We start from the raw sequence: 18209 nt of genomic DNA on the forward strand, positions 1-18209 counted from the left end.
CTCTCTGCTCCCCTCTGACCGGCTCTCCGCAGATATACCCTTCATTTGACGCGACAGTCGCTCACCATGCTCATGCCGTGGCTCGCTCGATATCTAATACCGTGGCTTTTGATATCATACGTCACGTGCACGCCTGTATCGGAAAAGAAGAGCCCTCACGCCGTTCGGCAGTCCACAGTGGGCGTGGTGACCGGAGTGAAGTCGCGGGATGAAAACGGTTAGTACTCAGCTAGCCCGCACGTGTATTGATCACCGCTAACTTTTCACAGGCAACGTCTATGTGCGCCGAGAAGTGAGAGACTTGAAGAACAACGCGCCAGACCAATGGAGTCTTTACATCTTGGCGCTGCGACAACTTCATACAACTTCCCAGAACAATCCCAACTCATTCTACGGTATTGCATGTGAGTGCATCCGCTGTCAGCATGGTTCATCAATTACTAACATAATTCTTAGCGATACATGGAAGGCCTTACGATGTTTGGGGTGATGCACCGGGAAAGAAGAACAAGATTGGCAAGGCTGGCTACTGCCCGCATGGCAATGAGTTGTTCCTAGGTTGGCATCGCCCGTACCTTGCGCTATTCGAGGTGAGCTTCATACTGTCACGCCTTCAATTTTCTTGAAGGAATAACGACGATGGTACTGACTGATCGCAGCAATCACTGTCAAGCCATGTCTACGATATCGCCAAAAAAGCACCCGCCGATCAGATCGAACGGTATCTCAAGGCAGCAAATGAATTCCGCATACCTTATTGGGACTGGGCCCAGGGTACCACTATTGGCCCCGTTCCCGACTTCTTTACAGCGCCCGAAATAGCGGTAACGGATACGGACGGCAGTCTGACAGTGGTGTCAAATCCGCTGTATTCCTACAAGTTCAATCCCATACCTACTGGCTTTGATCAAAAGGTAAGCAATTTCAATCTTGGAAGTTCGTGGTAAAAGATATCTAATCTACCCTGCAGTGGGCCTCTATGAGTTCGACGATACGATGGCCGAGTGACGCGACCGCCAATGCGACATCGCGACAATCGATGTTTGTTGGTGCCTTCAATGGCCAGTCCACCAATCTGATATCTCAGGTTGGTGTTGCTTTCCGAGCGAGCACTTTCTCGCGATTCTCTAGTATATTAGAAGACCCGCATGGTTGGATACACGGCGTTATCGGCGGTGGCTACGATCCCACCACGTCTACACCTGGTCATATGTGGCCGCTGGAGTATTCGTCATACGAACCCCTCTTCATGTTACATCATGCGTGAGTGCGCTTCATCTTTAGAATCACATTAGCTAACAAACCGTCAGCAACGTCGACCGCCTACTCGCACTATACCAGGGAGCGCACCCCGATCTTTGGATGGAGAAGTCAAGCATAGGGCCACACGGCAACGTCTATCTTGACGACTACCAGGACGTTGACGCAAACACTGAACTCCTCCCATTCCGAAAGGATCCCGGCAAATTCATGACCTTCAACGACTGTCGCAACACCACTGTCTTAGGTTATGCCTATCCGGAAACGAAGCGTTGGAAGTTCGCGTCAGACCAAGCTTATCAGGCAGATGTCACAGCGCAGATCGCGAGGATGTATAGTGGGCGCGCGCGCGCACAGAGCAAAGTTACAGTCATGAGTACCAAGCCAACGCCATTCGGAGAAACACTCGAGGAAAGTAACGGCACCTACACCGATTGGATCATCGAGACACAAGCCATTGCTTCCAAACTTCCACCATCGTTCATCGTCAAGTACTCCCTCGGTGGCATGTTCAACTCCGATCCAGTTGTCGACGTGGGAAGCTGGATGATGTTGATGCCAGAGCGACTCGACGACGTGCACGCCGAGAAAGATCCCTCAATGCCGGAGAAGTTGATGAACGGTACAACAAGTATCACACCTTATCTCGTCGAGCAGATTGAGAACAAGAGCTTGAAGAGCCTGGAGCCCAGCGACGTGGTGCCTTTCTTGACCGAGAAGCTGACCTGGAATGTTTACGATGTAAGTTCACTCAACGTCAAAGCTGATATCAAAACTGACTTATACCTCTAGCAAAATGGTGAACGTGTCAAGTTCCCTGACCAAAAGACTCTTTCAGTCAAGGTATTCAGCACCAGCGCGCGCGTGCCAGAAAACGATGAAGAGCCGATCGAATACGACGATGGAAGCACAGCTTATCCCGAGATCACGGCGGGCAAGTCTGGTGGTAACAAGATGGGTCCCCCGGGAATGATGCCTCCACGATTCTAGTGCCTTTGCGCCTTCAGCGAGTTCGTTTTCAGAGTCGATAGCTTTCTTTGTGTCCTCTCCCTTATGAGGTAATGTGTGGTAGCAAGACATGACGGGACCTACATTGAGCCCTCTTTGATAACCAGGAGCAAAATTGACCCACTACAAAAATGTGCTTCATGAAGTTGCAAAAGTGCCTTTTCCGACTACAGAGAGCAAGCTGTAGACCTCTTCGGTGATGCGTCACCCCGGACATACGCCGATCTTAACCCCATCCGCTAGCCTCGTACCCCACACATGCAAACTGATTCGCTGCGCTGAGCTTCCAGACCTCAGCACGGCGCTTTTCCGAAGAGCTTGTCACTCCTTGTACATACTTAATCACCTCAAGCATTACTCAAGCATCATTAGCCGTTCCCGCAGCTGATGCAAAGATTCTGCGCAGATGTCGTCCCCACTCCTCCGTAGTACGCGAACCCTTCAATCGGCCCGCCCAGCCACAATCCACCCGCGGATACATATCCGCAGTCTATCAACCATCGTCACAACATCGTATCCATTTAACCAACGGCACACACTCTACGGCCCTCAATCACAAAAAGCACTCCAACCACGACCAAGGCTCTACAACCATCACAGTCAACAACACCAGTCCTTCAGCACCTCATCCTCCAAAATGTCAACAGAACCCCCACCAAAAAAAGACTGGTCAGCAACCCAATACCTCAAATTCAACAACGAGCGCCTCCGCGCCGTCTACGATCTCGTCTCTCAAATCCAACCCAACATCACCAGCTCAACACCGCGTATCTACGACCTCGGCTGCGGTCCGGGGAATAGTACGAAAGTCCTCCTCGATGCGTTTCCCTCTGCGCGCATCACGGGCATGGACAGTAGCCCCGACATGTTGAAGAAGGCGACTGCGGAGTTCGACGCAAAGGATAGTGTAGATTTTATGCGAGGGGATCTGGCAACATTCAAAGCAGATGGGGACGTGGATGTGTTATTCAGCAACGCGGTATTCCACTGGCTCCGGTCTTCCGAACGCATACCCACGCTCGCGCGCCTGTTTTCTTCGCTGAAAAGCGGGAGCGTAATAGCAATCCAAGTACCGGATAACTATCACGAGCCGTCGCACCGGATGATGCGCGAAACGGCGTTGCAATCCGGGAAAGCGTGGTCGGACTCCTTTGCGGATACGCAGATCGGGGATTTGAAGGATACTTCAAGGCCGGATTTGGATCCGATTGAGGAGCCGAGTGCGTTTTACAATGCGTTGGTTGGGGAGGCGAGTTTGGTTAATGTGTGGAGGACAAAGTATATGCATGTGCTCAAGGATGCGGGCGCGATTGTGGAGTGGGTTAAGGGGACGGGGTTGCAACCTTATTTGAATAAGATTGAGGGGGAGGAGGCGAAGAAGGCGTTTTTGGAGGAGTATGAGAGGGGTTTGAAAGGCGAGTATCCGGAGTTGGTGGATGGGAAGGTGTTGCTGGGATATCCGAGGTTGTTTGTGGTTGCTGTCAAGAAATAGAGATTTGTGATATGAGAGTTGCATCAGCGGTATTTAGATTCTATATAGACGAACATGCTATGCCCTACTGAGTCTGTGTACATGCGTCTGAAGAGAGCCATGTATATGTGTGTCCACATATCTATCTATCTACGCAGGTAGTATTTGACCTATCTTTGGGCAACATGTTGACTGAAATTCTTGGCCTGACATGTGTTGCGCTCGAGATACACAGTGGCGTTCAGGTGGTAGTATAATTGGGATGGTGGCGCTTCGTGCATAGCCAACAAACGCGTAGATGACATCCTCTAAAGTTACAGCCATGGACCCAGCGGTCCTGGTTCCCGCAGTAATCACATTTGGTGTCGACGCCCTTACTCTTGTATAATCGTTTGAACTCGTGGTCATTCTTCGGGTGGCCATATTTCTGCCCATTTTTGCCGGCCTCGGGTAGTCGTTGTTGCTGCGGATGCTGACCGAAGGATTGAAATTGTACTGGGGCATGTAGCTGAGGCTGAAAGACGGGAGCGTTCGGTACTGGGGCATACACTGCTGGTGCAAAGCCAAACGGTGGGACAGGAGAAGGCACGACGTGAGCGGGATTTGCAGGGTAGATGGGAGAATTGTTGGCGGCCACTGATGCAGCAAAGAACGTTGGTACGGGCGGTGCCATATTCGCAGGAATGACAACGTTTGGAGCGGCAATGTTGGCGGGTACTGGTGTATCAGCAATGCGGCGCGCATTCTTTCCGCAATTGCATGTACGCCATGGCGCCTGGCACCGGTAGCAGAAGTGGTGTTGGCAGCGGCATCTAAAAAGTCAGTTGAACGTATCAGAGGCGCAACGGACGTAGGTACGTACGTGATGTGAAGACAGCCACCCTTCAGCTCTACCATCTCGTTGCAATTGGGGCAAGTCTGCCATTGCTTCTCCTTGGCCACATCCATGAGCTTCTTCACATCCGTATCGTCTTGACAAAGACCATCATGTTGCCCACGTTTGCAAGTCTCGCAGGTTCTGTGGATGCATGTTGGGCATGTCGCGATGTTTGCTACGATGTTGACAGGTCTGATCCATTGTGAGCAGAGAGCGTTACTGCAATACGTTCGGTTTGATGTCTCCAGTTCTTCTCTTTTGGCCACAAATCGAGCGAAGAGCGCAGGCGGCAAATACGGGATGCAGGCAACGACCGGTAATATCTGATTACAGCATCGCGGTGGGAATTGCGAAGAATCTGTAATGCAAGTCTCGAAGAGGTGAATGAGACATTCGCGGCAGTATGCATGAGCCTCAGCGTCACCAGTGTTCTTGCATTGAAGCTGGATTGTGTCTCGGATGGGGTGCATGTCCAAGCACGCAGAACATTTGCGAGACATGGTAGTGCCGGATCCGGCTGCAGGGAGACCATGATCTTCATTGCCGATTGTGCCGGACGAGGCGACATTGGCGGTAGCATTGGTAAGAGTAGTGCTGGCCTCTGATCCAAGCTTGGTTCGCTTGGTTCGCCCGTCATCTTCCTCCCTAAGTGCTGCAGGCTCAACGCAGGCGGTCCGTTTCTTGAGTGTAGATTCATGCGTGTATGGTGTGAATGAGTTCTTGTCTCCATCATCCGCATCTTCAACGCGCGCACGCTTGAAACTGTTCAATGACAAGGCGGGCCACCAGCTGTTTCCGGCAGGAGGCTTGGTCTTGGTAGGTGCCGTTTGCGTCCCAACGGAGCTGAAGCGGGGAGCTTCTTGAGCGAGTGTCCTGCCGTTCACGCCTTCGGACTGCTTATCTGCTGCGATTCTGTGTGCTCCGTGATCGTTCGATACCGCAGGGCGTTGAGGCACCGGCAGACCTGCAAATTTGCAAGCCATCTCGTAGTTGCCTTCATAGTGTTAGTATTGATTCATGTACCATGATCAAAACGCTTGTACTCACGATCAGCCTGCTGCGCTTCACCCGAGTGCTGCGTAAAGGCCTCTCGAACAGCGTTGTCCTCCCGAACGATGATGAGCGTAAAGACTGCATCGTGTAACTTGTTCCACTCCCCCAGTAGCTGATCGCGGAACGCGGCGAAAGCGGCCCCTTCGCGGTCGTCATGGCTGGTCTTAGACAGACTCTGGAGAGCGGCGTTCAGGTCCTCGCGATGGAGCCCAAGTATGACCTTGGTAGTGGCGGGATCCATCGTGCGCGCGACGCGTGATACAAGTACAAGCACCGGTTAGTACTCTGGAGCCTTCTGCGAAACAGGTAGTGCTGCGAAGCGATGACCTTGTGCTGCACGCAGCGAATGCAACGTCCGCGAGAGAAGATTGAGGTAAAGAAAGATACATGCAGTAAAGTGAAGTTTCGCTGCGCAGGGTGGGAGGGAAGCTTCATGAAGGTGAGTACTGGCGAGCGGCAAGTGCCAAGCACGGTGAAGATGAGGAGGAAGGCGCGTCCCTCGCACCGTAAACAACAAGAAAAAAGATGACGTAGAGAGTGGGAGAATGATCAGATACCTACACCAGCTTCTAAAGCCATCTACCAACAGTAGGCAACGTAAGTCTTTGAAGACTACATCGAGCGACTTCGTACATTATCTCCACCTTCGGCTCGACTTCTACTGCAGCAGCCTATGCAGCTTCCATGCAGCTCGGCCATGCAAGCCCACCCATCCCAATCCCTAGTACTCTTCACACTCTCAAACACCACCTCTACAAGCACTCCGCACTCGCACGCGCATGATCGCGCCACCAGTAAACAATGCCAAGATCGTATATGGCACAATGTGATTACCCAGAAAACGCCCATACCAATGCTGCAGCAAAAAATGTTGTTCCTTCCAGTACGCATCGCGCAAGCGCAGGATGCCTACAATGCAATCAAACAGGTTCGTCAAACTTATGCCAAGCCGATGCGTGAGAAGATGGACTGGCCAGTCTAGATGTCATAACGTAGACTCTGGCCAGGGGTATAGAATAGAATTCGCCGCTCATTGAATGCTTTTCGCTCAAGCCATGCATAGATGGTGACATGCAATCAACGCCTTGTACTCCGGGAGGGTTCCAAAAAGAGAGTAGTCGTGTCTCATCCAGCGCCCGCGGTGCCAATCTGTGTATGTTTTTGGAAGCCGGGCGAGCGGTAGCTGTGCCGATGAGGCGATGCAGTGCGGTGGCCGTCGGAAGAAGCTTGAGGATTTTGGGCGAATGCAGGGTTGGGTGTATTTCGGTCGTACCCTGGTGTGGGGCTGTGCTGATTGCTGCCCATAGGTTGAGCACCCCCGCCGGGGATCTGGCGAACGGAAGCTTCGCCAGCTTGAGCCGAGGGGTTGTTGTCCGCCGTCGTAACTTGAGGCGAATTGCGCTGATCTTTCCTGGAAGCCGTGCCGGTTTGGTCCCTGGGTGATGGCGTAGGAGCTGACAGAGGATTCTTCCCCCGCTGCTCCCATTGGCGCATGATCTCCTTCGCGCTCATGTCGGACACTTCATCGCTTAGTAGTTCCATGATCTCGGGAGGTACCTGTTGACGTTAGTATGAAAGTGGATTGGTAGTATGGCGGAGCAACATACCTCCGAGAACTCATCGTTGTTTTCGATGAGATCAAACACGACCTTGACCGCGCCTTGATCCACGCTCTTGACTTCTTTGTCGTTGCTCTCTCGCAAAATGTTGGGAGCCATAACGGTGGCGATGTTCCAGGTGTCCATCTTGTTGCCTGTTTCTTCGTCCACAGTATGGAACGATGAAACCCAGTTCAGGAAGCAGAACAGAACTTCCATTGTGTCGCGGTGGGCCTTGGGCAGCAGGCAAAGCACGAGATGCAAGACCTTCTTTCTTTGTGCCTCATCCTCAATGTCTGCTACTGTTAGTCAAGCACGACTGGTAGAATGGAGCGACTTACCATTAGCCACCATGAACAGCCTGTATAGCTTCAAGGTCAATACCGGCTCAGGCATCAACCTGAGGAAGCGCTTTAGGAGATTGGCGAGTATGACCGGGTTCTTGGTATTCAGGTCGACCTTCTGAACACCGTGAGCGTCAATCTCTTCCTCGAGTTCGCGTAGAGCTTTGAGGTTGCCGTTCTTCCTGAACACACCCTCGATGGACATGTCCATACTTCTCATCGCAGTGATACAATCCTGAAGCAGAGCTGGAACTTTGAGAGCGCCCGGTCCTACACCTTCCGTGCACTCATCACCATACTTTTCCACGAGGTACTCAAGCGACTGTCGGAAAGTTGCTTTGTCGGAAACTGGCTTCTCGACTCCTGTAACGCCCTTCTTCGGCTTGCTTTTGTCGGCCTTGAACGCTTTGCCGAACCCGATCTTGCCCCAGAAGTTGTTTTTCTTCGACTCGATGAGATCGAGCAAATCGCCCTGGTTGTACTGATTGTCATCGAGCAAGAGGCCAAGCTGGAGTACTGCAAGGCCCTTCAGCTTGAAGTACTCAAGAGGCGAGAGCTCCGAAAAGTAGGTTCGCGAGCGACCTTCGGTCATCTGTTGTAGATCTTGGGCGCCAGAGAAGTCGCGACGATGGCCATTCTGCAGCTTCGGTTGATCTTCTCGTCCCAGTAGTGCGCTTCCACCAGCGCGGAATGCGTTTGGACGTTGCTCTCGTTGCTGCTCCAACGCAGCCATGCGAGCAATGTCGTCTAAAGCGAGAGAGTTCACAGCGAGTGTTACAGCGTCGGCGTCGCCCCCTAGCTCACGTTCCTGAACGATTTGCATTCCTCCTCGCATTTGTCCTTCTCCTTCAAGACCCTCTGGACCGTCAATGATTCGTGATGCGCGCGCACGTTTCATCGTGTTGGATAGGTGCTTGTCAAGTCGTGTCGATCGTAGGCGCTTGATGTCAGACATGGATTGCTCGTAGGCGGCGTTGTTGCTGTTTTGACTGTCTGTTGCTGATGTCCCTCCATACGACTTTGATCGTGTGTCCGGTCGCAAATGCGGCGGGTCATCCCCAAGGCGATGTCCCTGTGTGGAATCATAGCCTGCCAGGTTGGGATCATCTACAAGTCATTAGTGGGACGAATGTAATCTCGGAAGCGGCTCCAGAAATCTGAGTCGGAGTGTCAAGATGAGTGGTGACGAGGTGATCTGTTACGGAGAGTTATTCTTACCTGAAGTGTGTGGCAATGCGCCACTGGATCGTAGGGTCGCCATAAGACGTGCATGCGCCACGTTTAGTAGGTGCACATACTGACGCAGCTTGGTGACCTGCTCGAAACCGTTCTCAGCGTCTGGCTGCGCTGCTGCACATGCCGGGCAAAAGATGCTTCGCTTCGATTTACTCCAATAGGCGCTCTGAGGGCTATGGCGCAAGTCGGCATTGCAGCCGCGGCATACCATACAGCTGTAATTGTACGACATGTTGTTTAGGTGTAAACACTTGTCTTCGACCTGGGCATCGCATATTGGACATGCGTCAGCCCATCTTGGGACAAGCCGCGCGGACTCAGCCGCCTGGTCTCTTTGGGCCTCGTCCTCCAACCGCGCATCGAGTGAGTTTACTTGGGTAAGGAAGTTGGTCAAACCGGTGGAGCTCCGGGTCTCGCGCTCTAATTTTAGAGAACCCTGCAGACATATGCGGATGAGGAGCTTCAGGTAGTGGGCTAAGCCAGTAACCAGGGACAGCAATTCTTGGGTCACACCCAGTCGTCGCACGCCAGTACCCTGGGACTGGGTAAGAAGCGCGAAGAAGGCTACCACTTTCTTACAAAGTAGCTTTGATTCGCGCGAATAGGTCAATCCCTTGGGTGTCCTGACGATCAATTGCGCATCGAGCGCGTCGGCGGCCGCGAAAAGCAGTTCGACGTGCACAATAAACTTTTTGGCTGCCATGACACCGTCGACGTAAGCACCGTTACTGACGTGCAGGAGCATGTCGGAGATGCAGGTCGCTGACTTTTCCTCGAAAGCCGAAAGAGTCTTCCAGATCCAGTTGACCTTGGCTTCGATCTCTTCCTCCTGTTGGCGGACGCTCTCGCGCACCTCATCTGTCGCGTCGCCATCGGCATCCTGCAATCGCTCAATGACAGGTTGGCCTGTGGAATGAAGCCTGACATTCCAGTACTTGTGAATCATGTAGCATTCCGGATGCCAATGCTGGTTCTGTCCATTTCGGAAGATCTCGACGAACTGCTTCAAAATCGATGTCTGACAGCCGTTACACCGCTGGGCGAATTTGGTGGAGTAGTGGTAGTGACAGTAGACGCTGCCCTCGTGCTCGTAGTAGCTGTCCGAGGCGCCGAAAACGGTAGGGCACACGGAACAGGTAAAGTGCTCGATGTGGTATTTCCGGTCTAGCGCTGTGATGTAGGAGCCGCGCAAGGCTTGCCCGCACTCGAAGCAGAGCAGATCGAGACGTCGGAAATAGTCTGTTTCGCAGAGGGGGTACTGGCCGGGTGGCTTGTCGGGTACGGGGAAAAACTTGGAGGCAACGATTTTACCGCAGTCCTAGAAGGCAGGTCAGCACTGTGATCAGAGATGCTATGTAGAGAATTATCGCGCTCGAGACAATTGGGAGCAGTCCATCCAGGACAGCGATGCGCGCGCTCGCGTCGCTAGAGATCAAGAGACGTGCGTGCGCCCAACTCCTCCAATCCAGAAAACAACATGGGTGTCTTACGTGACAAGTAAAGCATTCCAAATGGTAGGTGTCGCCCAAGGCTCGCACAAATTGTCCAGTCAGGCCTTCCCCACACTTTCCACATATCTTCCCGCTTCGCTTGGGTTTGGCGACGGGCTGGTTCTGGTCCCCCGGGTCGGTCGACGATCGCGGGGGGTAGTTGGTGCGGTCGTAGGGCGCAAGACTGGTTGACGAGGATGCGGCCTCGTCGGTGGCGCGTCTGGAGAGGCCATTGTTGCGCGGGTCGTAGTTGTACTGTGACTGGGCGCCCTGGTGATCCATCGGAGGCGGTCCCTCCGCCGGTGTTCCCATGTCCAGTTACGCCAGCTTCGACAATCCTCCACTTCGATGCAGGGTCCGGAACGGGTGCGTGGCGTAGCCGAGGTGGGAGGGGCGCGCGACAGGGAGGCGAGAGGTGGCAGGGACGGGTTTGTCAGAGTACGTTTGTCGGATGAGCTGCGGCGTTGGTAGGAGGTGCCGCGGACGAGGGGTGTCGAGTCGCGGTGGATCTACCCGGGGAGGTGACCAAGGGTAGAAGGGCGGCGATGCGTTGGCGAGCGCGCTCTGTCTAGCAATGCGCGGCGTCTGGCAGGGCGGGCTGGGCTGGGTGTAAGGGATGCTATGTACAATGGGCGCAAAAGCAACTCGGACGGCATGCGGTCGCCGCGGAGGAGCAGGCGTGTGGTGAATTAGGCCCGGCGTGCTATGGGGGGCATAGGACGAGGACCCTGAGCGGTGGATGAAACGCGGTCAGGGCGGGCAAGGCAAGTAACAAGAGGCAGCAGCACCGGACATGCAACTCGCAAAAGCGCAATCAGTGGTCGCTTGGCGGAAAATTCGCAGGAGGCGGCTTGGGGTGTGAGGCTGGTGGTTGTTCCTGTGTCACTGCGGCTGTGGTCAATGTTCGAGGAGTGGACTGCATGGTGCAGACGGCGCTAGCCGCTTTGGTGCACGCTGATTGCGATGTACAGGCAGATGGCCGGCAGCAGCATCGGCGCCTTGGGACCCCTTGAGCTTATTTTAGCCCTCTAAGAGAGCCGGCATTAGTATGCCATTATGCACTTGTTCAGCGCTGCCGGTGCGCATGCGGCTAGCTGGTGGGTTGTGAAGACGTTACACAAGATATTATACGTCCAGCGCACACACGAGATATTTCCCTCAGCATCCTCGGTACATGGCAGGCTATTCCTGGAGCATAACGCACTGCAGGCCGTCTGCAGGCCGATGAAAGTCAGCGCGCCGGGCGGGGAAGGCTGTTCGTTTCAAGGTTCATGGGTGCTGCTAGCGCTTCGGACAGTCTTGGCATAGAGATCTCGACAGTCGCGACTTCCATCTGATGAGGCTGTTGTTCGTGGTTGGAAGGCACGCCCGTCGTCACTGCCGTCCTACAAGTCTCACTCGCTCTCACCCGCTCTCACTCTAGCTCCGCCGCTTTTACTAGCAGGACCGAGCTCGCGCACCGCCCGAAGAACCTGCGCTTATCCAACAAAGACCATCACAACTCACCGACCGCGTCTATACCTTTGCCTACCGTCGTTTACCAGCCTACCACATACCCTTACACGCCTTCGCCATGGAAGGAGAGGGAGAACATGCGCCGCCCCAGAGGCAGGAGCCACCCGTGTTCAAGGCCCCGAGGCTAGTTTCGCGCCCGAAGCCCCCGGTGCAGCAAGAGGAGGAGATGGGCTCTGAGATCAAGCTGGGCGACTTTGAAGACGTCCACGCCCTCTCCGTCTCCGAAGCGCGCGCCGTCGTCACAGCCGTCCACGAGGCCCGGAAGAAGAAGGACCCCGAGAACAACCCTCTACGCGATAGGATATACAACGACAGCATGTGAGTCGCCTCGAGAAGACACGATAGATGGGGAGCGCCAAGGAAAGAGCCAGGGCTGACTGTAACAGAACCATCACACAGTTCCTCGACTACCTAGACAACTTCGCCCGCTACAAGGAGGAAGACAGTCTGCACTCGATCGCTGCCCTCTTCGATGCGCACCCCGAGATCTCTGTTGTCGAGAAGGCGCTGCTGGGTAATACAAATATCGGAAGAGCATGGATATGGTGCTGACAAGCATGCTAGGAACGCTTACTCCGGATACCGCAGAAGAGGCCACCACCCTCATTCCCTCGCTGAACATGGACGAAGACGAGCTCCAGTTGATCCTGGACGAGCTGAACAAAATGCGTGAGTTGGAAAAGTTGAACAAGATGGTCACGGGCCCATAAAGCTGACTTCTCGGACAGAGGATCGGCTTCGATAGTACACTCCTGGATTTCTGTACCGCTGCATGCACCTTTTGGATGACGCCTTGAGAGAACTGGATAACATGGCGAAAGCGGCCTCTCAACGCACCAGGATTGTTCCACGTTCGCTCCCAGGCGGCTCTTGAGCCGTTTCAGTTCATTTGACCAACTATAGCAAGCATATTGGCCTGAGGAGTATCAGTATTTGACTTGAGATTGCATCCCCCATGGGTCGACAGCGACAGCCTAAGGTTGGTAATAAGGGCAAGTATGACTGGACTTAGATTGGGCTTCTTGGGCCTCACCGAGAAAGGAGAGCAATCGTTCGCGACACTTATCCCGGCATTGTTTTGCTGCTTGGGGCTTCTCATCAATACATTCAACTTTCATTCGATCCAGAATGACAAGATGCGCCACTCTTTTACTTTGTACATTGTGACGTCGAACCATCATCCTTCCACGCCTCAAGTTGACCTGCTAGCAACGATACCGAGTGGGATTACAGGTATCACGGCCTGATACGTCTCTCCAAATACTACCAAACATTGTGTATGCACCCTCCTCGGCGTTCAGGTACACCATACTGCCAAGTTGCACTGTGAACAGCCTACATTAACATTTGCTTCTTTTGTCTAGTCTTTCATACCGTCCACAGCACTCGATTCAAATTTCAAGCACCCACAACGACAACTCCAAAACTCCTCGATTCCAACATGAAGACAGTCCACTTCTCTACAGCCGCTTGTAAATGCATCGCCATGCGCGCATCCAGGCGCAGACTGCAAAGACTCCATGCACTGAGTCTAGCCTACCCCCGCCACCAAACTGTCCCATCTCTTACAGCCGACTGGACAGTAGACGACGTTGCTACAAAGTGCCATACACGTGGATGTCCTTACGCAGCATCTGACCCTGTCATAAAGTATAGCCTGGCAGCAAGCGTCCTTGCAATCAGCATTATCGCCGCCATTGAACCGGCAACGGGCGTCCGTATGGCTGCGGTTCTCGCGGTCACCATCCTCATCGTGGGATAAGACTGTTCGCTCTGCGGCAGCAAGGCTGGAGTCGTACGTGCTGGTATTGTAGACAACGTCGAGAGGACACAATGATAATGTATTATGATGATATCCTAGGTATACATTGCTCTTTAATTTTGACTACCATAGTAAGCGTTGACTCTACGCAGTACCATATATCCTCATCAACCTAGATCTCCTTGGCTACCGTGGTTCAGTATGGAGACGACCGATCCGACAAACAGCCCTGGTAAACCACCGTTATCGACTTACCAACCCACTAATGTACACACCTAAAGTATCCCGCGAAGACTTGAAGTTCGAGCGCGAAGCCCAGAAGATCAACCTAGATCTTTGCGTTCATTCCCCATCTCATAACTTTCACTCCTTGTGAAGTGGAAACCACTGTGACCTCGAAGTACGCGGTCGTTCATGCACAGCGCAAACTCACTGCTGCATGCAAGCAACAACCAGGAACCAGAACCTCAATACTTGCCACTAACGCTCGCCTCAATCTATATAACGGCTCGGTCTCTGAGCCTCACCAAACGTTCACTCTCTTTACCCTCCTCAACCACCAAACCACTTTCATCCATCAACCACCACACCACCCAAACCTCAACTCATAATCCACCCACAATGCCAGGCTTCACATCCTTCTACCTCAAAGGCCGCATGGCCAACGCCACCGCACCCCAAACCGACTTCGCCTACGACTCCGAACCCGACTTCGAGACTCTAGCATCGAAGAAACATCATCTCCAGCTACAAAAACGGCTTGCCCGCCAAGTAACAAACATCTACGGCACCGTCATGACACGCTCTGACGCCAACCAAACGCTGACTCTGCTAAAAGCCGTCAAGTCGCATATCGACGCACAAGTGGAGGGATTTCATGACTTGGGGTTGATGTCGCTGATCGAGCGGAACAAAGCTATCGAGTTGTTTGTAATGAAGAGCCAGAGCATTTATCAAGATGGGTCGCGCGCGGTGCAGAAGTTTAGGTCTGCGCAGGGGCCTGTTGGGGATGTTGCGGAGGGGCTTGGGCTGTTGGGGAAATACAAGGGTGCTAAGAATGGGGAGTTGGAGATGTGGGATGTTGAGTGTATTGTGGTGGTTTATCAGAGGAGGATTTTGAAGCCGTTGAAGGAGGTGGTTAAGGAGATTGAGAAGATGGTCGGGAGGGAGGACGGGTGGACGGACCCGCAGTGAGTAATGTTGTCACCACGGAGCAATGTGGCATGATGGCGGTATGCTCGAAATCTGTCGTGGGGAGATGGCAGTGCAGTTGCCTGGGTACTTGTCTAGTGCCGTCGTACAAGCCGGGGTCACCAGTCCGAACCACAGCGAGGCCGCATTTTGAGTCGAAGGCGCATTTTTCGTTGTTGAGGGTTTTGTTGTAGTCTCTGCAGCTTCAGGCGTCCTTCTGGAGCGAGTATCATAGTAATGTTTGTCTATCACGGAGAGTTGACACGTCACGGTATGCAATGGCATGTCATGCCACCTTACATGTTTACCTCAATCCTTCCAAGATTTGCTTGCCGTCAGCCTCCACTTCTTCGATTTTCTCCATTCCCCACTTCCGGTGTACATCGCGATGCTTTTCACCGGCTTCGCTTTCCCTGAGTATCTTCCAAGGTTTTCTCGGGCACAGCCTTCTGACTTGGCAACGGCCAATTCAGCATAGCGAAGACAAGGCATTTCGTCGACGCGTCATGGGAATTCAAATTCCGATGATCAAGGCCACCTCGGCCGGTCAGGATGTCGTGGTCTTGTACGACAAGCATGTGTCATTGTCGTCTAGTGGCCCGCTTGATTGGCCCAGCCACCCGTTTGGTGTTACACAGCGTGAAGAGATTCCGATGTACATGAAGACCTCCACTTATCCTACGAAAATATCATCGTGAACAAACAGCTTCGCCTCATCTGTCAACCTTGGGCGTCCGGTGAGTGGATACAGACAATGTCGCTCTTGACGCCTCATGCTGCCGCATGTACCTGCGCGGCTTCTTGTCGCTTTGGACCGAGCTACTTGACCCAGGTTTTCTCTATGGACTAAGTGTTTGGTATATTTAAACCATGTCTCAGCACCGACTTGTCGCCACCATGTTTCAAACTCCCTCAAGACTCGAATCACACTATTCACGAACGATGCCACAGCCCCATCAGGCACGCTTTGCTTACCCTATGGTACGACCCTATCCGTACCGGTGGTATACACCAGTCGTTGTTGTTGGCGGACTCTGCTTGACGGTACTCTTCACATACATCAACGTCGCTATTAGTGGTTTTGACCTAGTCTTTGAAACAACATTTGACCCCAATGCGACCATCGTTCAGCGATCACAAAATGGTTGGCCATCCTGGAACATCCTCACCAACAAGTACGTTACATCCTGAACCAAAGTTGCTATGTCTTCAACATACTTGACTTACACTTGACCCCACTTATCTGCCTGATCTGACTTTGTACCCGTACGTATAGGATACAACCCAAGTGCATGCCCGCAGACCTCTCAAGGCACGAATCCTTCTTCACGAACCAGACGGCTCTCTCATACACACTCACAGCTGTCTGGACGGAGCAAGACACGCAGGTAACCGAACTGCCGTCGTTGACATATCAGAACAACATCTTGGAGAATTGTTCTATTGTCTCGATTGGGATCCAGTTCCAAGCCTTGGACGAAGCGACCAACCAGATTCGTTACGCCGGATGGAACACTGCAGTCCGAACGTATGCCACGTGCCAGATCTCCAATCCGTTAGGTACAGTCTTTTTCAACCTGACGCAAACGTACAACCACGTTCCGTCACCGACAACGCTCTCGCGGATGAAGGGTCGCTCCTCGGGTAGAGAATTCCTCACCCATAACAAGCAGACGCGCGCGAGTCTGTGGTGGGGCGAGTCGCTCATGTCCAACTACTGGGGCTATACAACCTGGTTCATGCAACAGTATCGCAAGAAGAAGCTCAATATGGGCCAACATCCCATCGAGAAGGGCCTAGTGTATCTCATGCCTACTGAATCAGTAGACGATATCGCCAACATAGACTTCTTCACCCCCAACTACCGCTTCATCGTGGCCAGGAACAACGGCATAGGCTTCAAGAATATATGGCCGGGCAGTGGCAACGAGAATTCGACCACTCTTGGCGACCTCAACGGGCGAAGCGTATATCCCAACATCTGGGTACCGGTTGACATGCTAGCCAAAGCAGCCTACTCGACTGTCCTCGCGGACTTGGGACAGGTCGAGACGCCAAACATCCTCGCCAATGAAACAGCACTTGAGTATTTTACGGCGAACTTTACCACTATACAAGAATACCTGTCAACCGATCGATTCGGCCCGGAGCGCGTTCCCTTCGACGCCCAGCGCTCGACCAGTGGTCCTCTTGGGGTTGTTCCCTCGGTCATCAGGCAGCAATACTATTGCCAGGTGCCGCAGTTGAAGTCCACAGGTGATCTGGTCCTTTCAATCGTGATCGCCGACTTGGTGCTCTTACAGGCGGCGTGGCAGCTATTCAAAGTCTTTACCGAGTGGTTGGTGACAAGAAATGGGGGTGATGGACCACTCGATCCAGATGGTGCGGGTGAACAGGGACGTACCTCACCAAACTCATCATCTGGCACTTCGACACCGTCAACCGGCGACTCCGGCATTGGAGCGTCAGTGGTTACGCGTGATCCTCAACATCCATCGGATGGCGCGGGTAGCTCTGCCTCCTCCGACACTGCGCCACAGCCATCAGACAACATCCCTTTAACAACTCTTTCCGGTCATGAACACGGTGCGCATGTTCCTCGGCACGCAGCGGAATCCGCAACCAGCCTTGATCATGGGCCGTAAGTGTTGGAAGCGTGAGGCGATTGAGACTGGCTCTACACAATGACGAGACGTAGTATCGCGGAGGCAGCATGAACACGCGTTCGTGAGGAGTATAGAGAGTTGTATGGCGATGCGTGGTAGGTGATGTGACGAGTGACGCGTTGGCAGGGATAAGAGGCGACGTTTATGGCTGTACTTGTGCTAAGCATTGCATCTCCCCCGCATGGGGTTCATTTGAGTAAAGATGTAGATAAACATAAAGTTGTATCTATGTAGTATGTACTGCGCCAACTGTTCGCGCTTGCCGGGTAAGCTCAAGCACCGCGAGCTCGCTCAATGACGACGTGTTATGTGGGGCCGAGACCGAATTCGGTTAGCAATACAGCGACGCCTGCTGCCCACCTCCAGGGCTGGGCAGCTGTCGTGCACCTTCAAACATCACATCACATCACATCACATCACATCGTGCCGCCCACTGATATCTATGCCGTATCTCGGTTTCCGGAAGCTGCATCGGCCTGCAACATCCTTCCCGGTCGCAGAGCCGTGCCGTGCCGGCTTACCCATGCTACGATGATCTGTTGGATGGCGCGACCGCGTCTCCACCTGGAAGGCTCACCAGATCTTTTTGATGTCGCTTCCGGATGCCTGGTCTAGCTAGAAAACGACTTCTACCATACAGGTCTCTCGGATACGATGGTGACAAAGTCTGCCGCTGAGTGCTGCTGATGTCAGAAGCCACCCCCAATGTTGGTGGAGTCGACTTCAGCAATCACGGTC

At 53.2% G+C, this 18209-nt stretch overlaps 6 protein-coding genes across 6 annotated transcripts; 4 read left to right on the plus strand and 2 right to left on the minus strand.

The window, feature by feature from the left end:
• Nucleotides 1-66: 66 nt before the first annotated feature.
• J4E83_010955 (uncharacterized protein) lies at nt 67-2250 on the plus strand (the record flags this gene model as incomplete). Its single annotated transcript, XM_049337833.1, has 7 exons — nt 67-217; nt 270-404; nt 457-590; nt 660-914; nt 971-1263; nt 1311-2001; nt 2053-2250. 7 exons carry the CDS (start codon nt 67-69, stop codon nt 2248-2250), a joined length of 1857 nt encoding a protein of 618 aa, XP_049183043.1.
• A 655-nt stretch (nt 2251-2905) lies between these two features.
• J4E83_010956 (uncharacterized protein) lies at nt 2906-3760 on the plus strand (the record flags this gene model as incomplete). The annotated part of the gene is made up of 1 exon (XM_049337834.1): nt 2906-3760. One exon carries the CDS (start codon nt 2906-2908, stop codon nt 3758-3760), a length of 855 nt encoding a protein of 284 aa, XP_049183044.1.
• A 129-nt stretch (nt 3761-3889) lies between these two features.
• On the minus strand, nt 3890-5910 carry J4E83_010957 (uncharacterized protein; the record flags this gene model as incomplete). Its single annotated transcript, XM_049337835.1, has 4 exons — nt 3890-3909; nt 4097-4484; nt 4634-5610; nt 5664-5910. The coding sequence occupies 4 exons, from the start codon at nt 5908-5910 to the stop codon at nt 3890-3892; spliced, it is 1632 nt and encodes a 543-aa protein (XP_049183045.1).
• An 884-nt stretch (nt 5911-6794) lies between these two features.
• J4E83_010958 (uncharacterized protein) lies at nt 6795-10649 on the minus strand (the record flags this gene model as incomplete). Its single annotated transcript, XM_049337836.1, has 5 exons — nt 6795-7226; nt 7277-7563; nt 7609-8718; nt 8830-10165; nt 10338-10649. The coding sequence occupies 5 exons, from the start codon at nt 10647-10649 to the stop codon at nt 6795-6797; spliced, it is 3477 nt and encodes a 1158-aa protein (XP_049183046.1).
• A 1261-nt stretch (nt 10650-11910) lies between these two features.
• Nucleotides 11911-12562, plus strand: J4E83_010959 (uncharacterized protein; the record flags this gene model as incomplete). The annotated part of the gene is made up of 3 exons (XM_049337837.1): nt 11911-12170; nt 12239-12366; nt 12417-12562. The coding sequence occupies 3 exons, from the start codon at nt 11911-11913 to the stop codon at nt 12560-12562; spliced, it is 534 nt and encodes a 177-aa protein (XP_049183047.1).
• Nucleotides 12563-16335: 3773 nt separating this feature from the next.
• J4E83_010960 (uncharacterized protein) lies at nt 16336-17450 on the plus strand (the record flags this gene model as incomplete). Its single annotated transcript, XM_049337838.1, has 2 exons — nt 16336-16342; nt 16372-17450. The coding sequence occupies 2 exons, from the start codon at nt 16336-16338 to the stop codon at nt 17448-17450; spliced, it is 1086 nt and encodes a 361-aa protein (XP_049183048.1).
• Between the last annotated feature and the right edge of the window lie 759 nt (nt 17451-18209).

The sequence above is a fragment of the Alternaria metachromatica genome (genome assembly GCF_023757995.1).
Source record: "Alternaria metachromatica strain BMP 0045 chromosome Unknown scaffold_57, whole genome shotgun sequence".
NCBI lineage: Eukaryota > Fungi > Ascomycota > Dothideomycetes > Pleosporales > Pleosporaceae > Alternaria > Alternaria metachromatica.